Raw genomic sequence first — 10,042 nt, forward strand, 5'->3', positions numbered from 1 at the left:
CCTCAACATTTTGGCAAATTGGAAGTAATTGGCAAACAATTTGAAGATGTATTGAATATGAGCTGTTTCAAGTCAAGTTGAATTTATGTTGATAATTATAGTTACCCTCAAACTAAAAAGTTGTTGCATTTGAAAAACGCTCATCCTGTGTTTATTGGGATGGTTTTTTCGTTGCATTTTAGGGTAGTGTTTTGTCAAAGTTTTCTCATATTATCTTCAACCCCTTTTCAAAGATTTCGTCAACATTTTGGCAAATTGGAAGTAATTCGCAAACAATTTGAAGATGTATTGAATATGAGCTGTTTCAAGTCAAGTTGAATTTATGTTGATAATTATAGTTACCCTCAAACTGAAAAGTTGTTGCATTTGAAAAACGCTCATCCTGTGTTTATTGGGTTTACTTGATAATAGTCCGCAATACATTGAATAAAGTTTATCCCATAGAAACGAAGTTGCCTTCAGGTAAGTATCGCACCGATTTATAAAAAAGGAATATTACAAAAGTTTCATAAGAATTGCAGGCTTCATACACCAACCAACACAAATACTTTTTACGGCAAGCGAGCTATTTTTATAGTATTAAGCATAGGACGAGCCTAAGTCGATCTGAATTTATATCTAGAGGCTTAAGGAAGAAATTTCTGGCAAGTATATATTGAATTGGGTTCTGTAGTTTCACCACATAATTGCAACCTAATAACCATATGTCATTGGTATACAAACATTACCTATAAAAAATTTTAAATTGTAATGTAAATTGACATAAGGGCTGTTTTCTTTTTGCACTGGATGCAACATTTGTATGGGCTATCCAGAACATCGTTGCACTGGTGTTCTATCCAGAACATCTCATCAGTGCAAGTCGCCCCGATGTTGCCAGATTGTATTTGGATAAAGTGACGCTTCTTCGATTCACAATAGCAATTTATTGTGACTATTTTATCGAAAAACATGAAATTCAAAGTGATACAGTGTCATAAATAATCGCAGCAGTAAATATTTACTACTAATTGAAGCATTTCATACATTAAAAATGCAAGATTTCACTTCTTTTCTGTGATTGTTTTTAAACAGCTGATGACAGTGTTGCATATTTTTGGAGATATCCTGGATAAACGAGTACTCTGTTTTATTTTAGTCCTTAACGGCTTAGCAGATATCATTGATAGTTGATGGAACCACCCCAATAAACACAAAATGAGCGTTTTTCAAATGGAACAACTTTTCAGTTTGAGGGTAAATATAATTTTCAACATAAATTCAACTTGACTTGAAATAGCTCATCTGCAATACATCTTCAAATTGTTTGCGAATTACTTCCAATTTGCCAAAATGTTGACGAAATCTTTGAAAAGGTGTTGAAGATGATATGAGAAAACTTTGACAAAACACTACCCTAAAATGCAACGAAAAAACCATGTGGTTTTCAATACTTATTTGTGCAACGAAGTTCGTGGTCAATTGCAAGAAATAAAAAAAATGGAAAATTTTAGACAAATAACCAAATAGTATATAAAAATAGGTAAGTGAAACTAAAAAATGAAATAAAACTTTAAGGAAGTCACTAAATGTATATCTCTTTGCAGAAAACTAAAATTATGGATTCTACGTTCTTGAAAACATTAAAAAGCTGAACAATGAAAAAAGGTGGACAATTAACTGGAACTGCTTCAAATAGTTTATAATAATTGGTACGGCAATACGAAAAATTAAATCAACACTTTAAAGAAGTCACTAAATTTAAATCTCTTTGCAGAAAACTAAAATCTTTGGATGCTACATTCTTGCAAACAATAAGAAGCTGACCAATGAAAATTGAGTGGCTTATCGACAAGAAAAAGTTTCCAGAAACATTACAAGTGCAACCAATTAAAATTGTTAAAAACAACAAATTGTTGAAATCAACAACTTCTGGATGAAAATGTGCATCACATCGTCAGTTTAATTCATATGCTATTATCAGTTTAAAATGGATAGTTTGTGAATTCCTTCTGCTGAAAATCAATTCTCACACGCGGTCCAGTACGTTCCTAATTTCAAATTGCTCGCATGTTAATAAAAGGAAGGAACCAAAAGGAAGGAAATCGAATTATCAATGCAAAAGTGTTTACTAATAATGTTTAAGATATTTAAAGTTTTGTTGTTTGTTTTTTTTTTTTGTTCTTATTTGTTGACGAAAAAAACACATGGTTTTCAATACTACTTTGAACAACAAAGTTCGTGGAAGAAATAAAAAAATGTGGAAATTTTTAATAATCAATTGAAATTGCTTATAATAATTGGTAAGTAAAATTAAAACACGAAATGAAAACTTTAAGGAAGTCACTAAAATCAAATCTCTTTGCAGACAACTAAAATATTTGGATGCTGATTCTTGGACACATTAAGAGACTGGCCGATGAAAAATGATAGTGGCTTATCGAGAAGAGAAAGTTTCCATAAATCAAAGTGCAACCAAAAAAAACTTGGTATTTATTCTTTTCCATATCAACAGCTACTGGATGATAATTCGCATCACATCGATAGATTAATTTACATCGCATCATCGGTTTAATTTGTTATTTTGTGAATTGAAATTGCTGGAAATTTATTCCAATTATCTAGTCATCAAGTTCCTGAAAATTTCCAGTATTTTAATAACAACAATTTTGTAAAACCAACGTTCTTGAGGAAAACACGAAGTACGTGGTCAGTTGGAAGAAATACAAATTGGTAAGTCAAAATAAAAAGTGAAATGAAAACATAATGGAAATCACAAAACTCGATTGTTTTGCAGAAAACTAAAATCATTGGATGGTATATTCTTGGAAGATGTTGGCCGATGAAAAACCGATGAAGGGAACAACAAAGAAAAGTTTTCAGAAAACTTACAAGGTGCAACCAATTAAAAAAAAGTGCAACAATTCCTATATCAAGAACTTCTGGATGAAAATGTGCATTACATCAATTTACATCCCGTCATCAGTTTGATATTTTGTGATTTCCTTTTGCTGGAATCTATTCTAACACACAAGCCAGCAAGTTCCTCGATAGTAATTATTTCAAATTGCCACGATATTAATTAATAGTTATTTGACACCAACATTGTGGAGGAAATGGAATTATACATGTAAAAATGTTTAAGATATTTAAAGTTGTATTCATAGTTTTATTTATTAATACGTTTAATAAGATAATTACATTTTGATTGGTATTATATTATTATTTTTATATATTATTAATGTTATTTTTAAGATTATTATATTTGTTAACGAAAAAAATAATAAAATTTACAAAATCTCTAGAAATTTAGTATTGACTTTCAGTTAGAACTAGGATTGACTTTCATACAAATTGTGGTTTGAAAGTATTCGCAACAATGCTAATTTTTTTTTTATCACATTGAAAACTGTTTGAGAAATTATTGAGTAGCGATGCATTTCAATTTGAGGATTACAATTGAGAAATTATTGCTATTGTGTTGAATTTTACTGTTGAGGTTAATGTCTGTTTTTTCTTGAAAACGCGATTTTCTCAACAATTTCTCAACTTGAATATTACCCTAATCCTTTGAAAAAATGTTTGAAAAATTATTGAATTTTAGTATTTTCCAAACGTTTGTGTTTATTGGGACCAGCTTTCGGTTGTCAAATAATTCGGTTGAGGCAACGAATTTGTTTTCTGGGTGAACATAATTCTTTTATTAATGCAAAAAAATATGTTAAATTTTATGTGATAGTCGTGTAAATGTTATATTTGTAAGGATTTATAAATGTTTAATCAAATTAATAAACATCTAAAAAATCGTGTTTTACTTGACCATTATGACCAAATTTTGTGAAAAGTATATTTCTATAGAAAATTTTTTCAAAATTGTATTTCAATATTTTTATTAAGCTTGAGATCATAGTTTCCTTTATTTAATTTTAATCCATCATTCCTAATATTTCGCAATTATCATTGAATTGCTTCTTCATAGGCGATTTGAGCCAATGATCACACAACAATTATTATTCTAACGGAGCGTCACTGCTCTCGTCTACTTTATCTATTGCACTTTCTATAGAAAATTTTGTCATTTTATGTCTATAGAAAATTTTGTCATTTTATTTCTATAGACAATTTTGTGGCAATTTTATATAATGCTAATTTATTTTTACGTAAATTTAACGAAAAACATTGTAGGGAAATTTTGTTTTTGGGAATGTAGGGGAAAGTAGGGTAAACCAAAATAACCCTGGCAACACTAAACAGCTGATTAGTTGCCAAGTCTTAAATATGCCTTGACAATTTGGAATCACCAAAAATACCAAAACAATTAGATGCTACCTTATTTTAAAACTTACTGGAGAACTTTCGGTGTAATCTGTTAACGTGTGGTGTCAATGTTTTGGTTTGAATCGATCCGTAATCATGGATGCGGGCGCTGTATTACAAGTTGATGAGAAAGTGCTACACATAGAAGAGGAGTTAGATGATGATGAGGAAGTGCAATTGCGAAATCAGTTATTAGCCAAAAGCAAAAAACGTAACTAACATATTGTTTTTTCCTCCGTTTTCAATTCTGTGCCCTTATAATTTTTTTCCAATTTTTAAGAAACTTACATACCTCAATCTGACATATTGGAACTTGTGCCAAGGAAACGTACGGGGAAATGTTTTGGAGCAGCAATGGATATAATAAAATACCAAAAGGCACGTAACATAAGATCTAAAACGCCAACAGAGATACCATTGGAGTATAATTATATATGCAATGATATATGGTATAACTTAGCAAATCATATTTCTCCCGAAGATGTGCAACGATTTGCATTAATTTGTATGCAAAGTTGTGATTTTGTAAAATCAAAAATGTTTTGGCTAAAACTTTTCAGGAAATATTGTTCCAGTTCTCAGTTGGATATTTCTCAAATTGCCCATTGCGATGTTGCGACAGTAAAGCAAAGAGTTGTTGAGGCCCTCTTCACTTGCTATCAACCTTTGAAGCAACGTTTAAAAAATAATTATAAACTAGATACACTGGAAGGTAAAATATATGTATCATCTTGGCATGCAAATGCTTCATCAGTACAGCCTTGTGTTTGGGTGATGTGTTACAGATTCAAAAGGCAATCCAATCGAAATATTCAAAGTACAATTATTGACCATAACCAAGAAAACACACAAGTCGTTGATAATTGGGAATGTTTAGCCGATGAAGAGAATGCCAACGAATATTTCTCAACTACCCATTTTGATCACTCGTCTAAGGCTACTACAAATGAAGGAGCTAGTATTCTTGTACTATTCTGTAATCGTTTTATACCATTTCCTACGGAATTTCTTTGTTCCAATTCCTCCTCTGTGGTACGATTAAAGACCGTTCGTGAACTTTTGTCCTCAGATATGATGACGAAAAATTTAGAAATAGATTTCGTTTCAGGAGATCAAAAAATAACGTGGAAATATAATAATGTTATTCTATACAAAGTACTTCCTTGGTGGCATCCTGATTTTAGAGAATATAGTAAAGGCCAATGCTAGAAAATTGGAAATTTATAAGATATCCTAGTACTTAGTAAATTTTCGTAGTATATTTTTCAAACTGTATGGGTCATACTTTAATATCCCTAGTTACATTTTATTTAATAAAAACAGAAAGAAACTAAACCTATTTTGACGTAGGTTTAGTTTGGCTGCATAAACAGAAAATGCAATAAAGTTGTAAGTTGTATATGACAGTAGGGGTGACCCCCAAACCTATACTAAGGTTAATAATTCCGACCACAAATTACCCCAAGATTCTTGGGGTCACATTCGACAGCCTTTTTAGGTCATCTGCCCATGCTACTGCAATTTGTAATAAGCTCCGTGGTAGAAACAAGGTCCTCAAGTCACTAGCCGGCATTACTTTGGGTGCGGACAAAGAAACCTTGCTAACTACTTATAAGGCAATTGGCCGGTCAGTGGTAAACTATGCAGCGCCAGTGTGGACACCGCAGACCAGTGATACGCAGTGGAATAACATACAAACCTGCCAGAACGCTGCTCTTAGAACTGCGACTGGGTGTCTCCGCAGCACACCTCTGGATCACCTTTATGTGGAGACAAAGATCATCCCTGTGCGAAGACACAACTACATGTTGTCAAAGCAGTATCTCCTGGGTTGTTATCGCAGTAATCATCCAAACCACCATCTTATGGATACACAACCACCACCCAGGAACGTAAGGGTTGATATACATAATCTAGAGCGCGAGATCCAGCGCTATAAAAGAGAGCCTCTAGATCAAGCAGCGTACCAGGCAGGTTTGAACAGGATTCATGAGGATACTGTAGCTGAAGCGGTGAGAACTACAAGGTTAATCCTGTTCTTGGAGTCCGACCACCGCCCATAGCACCGGAGGAAAGAGACCTCCCACGGCAGACTAGGATAGTTTTGGCCCAATTAAGATCAGGCAAGTGCAGCCGCCTCAATTCCTACTTATCGGTGATTGATAGCAGCGTAGCTGACGTTTGTCCAATTTGCAACCAAGGGCCACACGACACGCGTCATCTTTTCTCTTGCCCAGCCAAACCAACCCGACTTACCACCAGATCACTCTGGACACACCCCATCTTAGTCGCAGAGTTCCTTGATCTGCCAACAAGCTGATGTACCAAGCGTATAACATGAAATGGATGAGATCACAATAAACTGTTACAACAACAACTAAGGTTTGGGGGTTACCACTATCTGTTGTTGCAGGCACATTTCATACTAGTATATGAAACTCAGCAAAATGTTGGAAATTATAATTAAGTTCAAACAGGAACCACCGTGGTCCAATAGCCTTGCATACAAAGGATCCCAGATTCGTCCGAATCAGCTTCTCTAGAAGATTAAATTGGGTTGTGATATTCTGTTTGGATTTGGCTATACATATACCCCCAAACCTATACTAAGGTTTGGGGGTTACCACTATCTGTTGTTGCAGGCACATTTCATACTAGTATATGAAACTCAGCAAAATGTTGGAAATTATAATTAAGTTCAAACAGGAACCACCGTGGTCCAATAGCCTTGCATACAAAGGATCCCAGATTCGTCCGAATCAGCTTCTCTAGAAGATTAAATTGTGTTGTGATATTCTGTTTGGATTTGGCTATACATATATTAGTAAGAGACAAGTTCACCATTTTATAAAAAAAAAATAATTTAATGTTTTTTCAAGATCGAGGTGTTTTTAATATTTTATCTATTTTTCCCAATATTTTGCGATTGTCATAGTGAATCGTTTTTCAGGGGATCGCGAAATACTGGAAAAAAATTAATAAAAGTAATAAAGAGAGCTCGAGCTTGCAAAAACATTAATATATTATTATAAAAAAATGTCGAAGAAAATCAAAGAGTATTCTTAAAATAACATAAATAAAAACAAGTAAGGAAAGTCTAAAGTCGGGCGGGGCCGACTATATTATACCCTGCACCACTTAGTAGATCTAAATTTTCGATACCATATCACATTCGTCAAACGTGTTGGGGGGCTATATATAAAGGTTTGTCCCAAATACATACATTTAAATATCACTCGATCTGGACAGAATTTGATAGACTTCTACAAAATCTATAGACTCAAAATTTAAGTTGGCTAATGCACTATAGTGGAACACAATGTTAGTAAAAAAATATGGGAAACATTTAAATCTGAAGCAATTTTAAGGAAACTACGCAAAAGTTTATTTATGATTTATCGCTCGATATATATGTATTAGAAGTTTAGGAAAATTAGAGTCATTTTTACAATTTTTCGTCTAAGCAGGGCGATTTTACAAGGAAAATGTTGGTATTTTGACCATTTTTGTCGAAATCAGAAAAACATATATATGGGTGCTATATCTAAATCTGAACCGATGTCAACCAAATTTGGCACGCATAGCAACAATGCTAATTCTACTCTCTGTGCAAAATTTCTACTAAATCGGAGTTGAAAATTGGCCTCTGTGGTCATATGAGTGTAAATCGGGCGAAAGCTATATATGGGAGATATATCTAAATCTGAACCGATTTCAACCAAATTTGGCACGCATAGTTACAATGCTAATTCTACTCCCTATGCAAAATTTCAACTAAATCGGAGCAAAAAATTGGCCTCTGTGGGCAATTGAGTGTAAATCGGGCGAAAGCTACATATGGTAGCTATATCTAAATCTGAACCGATTTGGCTGATATTTTGCAAGTTTTTCGAGACTCATAAAATATTCAGATGTACGGAATTTGAGGAAGATCGGTTGATATACACGCCAATTATGACCAGATCGGTGAAAAATATATATGGCAGCTATATCTAAATCTGAACCGATTTTTTCCAAAATCAATAGGGATCGTCTTTGAGCCGAAACAGGACCCTATACCAAATTTTAGGACAATCGGACTAAAACTGCGAGCTGTACTTTGCACACAAAAATACATCAACAGACAGACAGACAGACGGACATCGCCAAATCGACTCAGAATTTAATTCTAAGCCGATCCGTATACTAAAAGGTTGGTCTATGATTACTCCTTCTTGGCGTTAAAGGCCGGTACTCTGTTCGGTTTTCGCGTTGAAACTCCATACAAAACCAAAAAGTGCGAAAAATTTGCGAAATTTGTTCCATTTGTGATACTTTGTTTTTTCGTGTTGAAAAACTGACGTTTATAGCACGGCGCCATTTGCAATGTGAATTAAGAAATAATTTATTTATTAAAAACTATTTGTGCGGGTTTATAAATCAAACACGGACCATATTCCGGCCTCTAAGGAAACGTTGAATGTTCTCAAAGTTGAGGGTAGCGCGTTAAAAACCCGGGCTGCTCTGACCCCGAAAGATCCACCCAAATAGGACAGAACTCTGGGTATAATCAATTGACTTGCCCTGACCGAGTGACAGAACGTAAAACTACTAACAAGAAAAGATGGAGTTTGATAACGAAATACTTTAAGGCCGGTACTCTGTTCGGTTTTCGCGTTGAAACTCCATACAAAACCAAAAAATGCGAAAAATTTGCGAAATTTTTTCCATTTGTGATACTTTGTTTTTTCGTGTTGAAAAACTGACGTTTATAGCACGGCGCCATTTGCAATGTGAAGGCCGGTACTATGTTCATTCTTGCGAAAAATTTTTATGGAAACCATTATTTCGCACATAGAAAGCGGCGTTTTTTTAGGTAGCTTGGAGCGCTATTTTACAGGGAGCGATATTGGATTAAGTTGGTGGTTGTTGCTTGTTTTTACAAAATAACATTTTATTTTTCCTTGGGCAATTGATCTGCTATTCCTTTGATCCTTTGTATAGTTTCGGAACAAAAATAAGGTCCGTGTTTGATTTATAAACCCGCACAAATAGTTTTTAATAAATAAATTATTTCTTAATTCCCATTGCAAATGGCGCCGTGCTATAAACGTCAGTTTTTCAACACGAAAAAACAAAGTATCACAAATGGAAAAAATTTCGCAAATTTTTCGCATTTTTTGGTTTTGTATGGAGTTTCAACGCGAAAACCGAACAGAGTACCGGCCTTGAATTAAGAAATAATTTATTTATTAAAAACTATTTGTGCGGGTTTATAAATCAAACACGGACCATATTTTTGTTCCGAAACTATACAAAGGATCAAAGGAATAGCAGATCAATTGCCCAAGGAAAAATAAAATGTTATTTTGTAAAAACAAGCAACACCACCAACTTAATCCAATATCGCTCCCTGTAAAATAGCGCTCCAAGCTACCTAAAAAAACGCAGCTTTCTATGTGCGAAATAATGGTTTCCATAAAAATTTTTCGCAAGAATGAACATAGTACCGGCCTTAATAAAACAACAACATAATTCGAAAATATACAAAACTAGAAAAAGAACAATTAAGAAAACGATGGACATCTGGGCTCACATGATCAAAGATTCTACGAGAGTATATATATTCACTGCAAGATTCACTCTCAGCATGTTACCTCCGCTCGTTCCAGAATAAACCTCGAGGCAATATAAAATTTTGGGCATGATAAGATTTCAATAAACATGTGAACGGTGCAGTATTTTTAAAATCAATTACGCTCTCATT

The 10,042-nt window shown here is 33.8% G+C and overlaps 1 protein-coding gene and 1 long non-coding RNA gene across 2 annotated transcripts; both read left to right on the forward strand.

The window, feature by feature from the left end:
• The first annotated feature begins 1,172 nt into the window (after nt 1-1,172).
• On the forward strand, nt 1,173-2,854 carry LOC142229735 (uncharacterized). The gene is made up of 5 exons (XR_012720481.1): nt 1,173-1,522; nt 1,587-1,691; nt 1,757-2,282; nt 2,348-2,712; nt 2,777-2,854. It is a non-coding gene; the product is annotated as an uncharacterized LOC142229735 (long non-coding RNA).
• A 1,365-nt stretch (nt 2,855-4,219) lies between these two features.
• fsd (transmembrane protein fates-shifted) lies at nt 4,220-5,673 on the forward strand. Its single transcript, XM_075302817.1, has 2 exons — nt 4,220-4,507; nt 4,577-5,673. The coding sequence occupies exons 1-2, from the start codon at nt 4,393-4,395 to the stop codon at nt 5,503-5,505; spliced, it is 1,044 nt and encodes a 347-aa protein (XP_075158932.1). The 5' UTR covers nt 4,220-4,392; the 3' UTR covers nt 5,506-5,673.
• The last annotated feature ends 4,369 nt before the right edge of the window (nt 5,674-10,042 follow it).

The sequence above is a fragment of the Haematobia irritans genome, chromosome 3 (assembly GCF_050003625.1).
Source record: "Haematobia irritans isolate KBUSLIRL chromosome 3, ASM5000362v1, whole genome shotgun sequence".
NCBI classification, from domain to species: Eukaryota; Metazoa; Arthropoda; class Insecta; order Diptera; family Muscidae; genus Haematobia; species Haematobia irritans.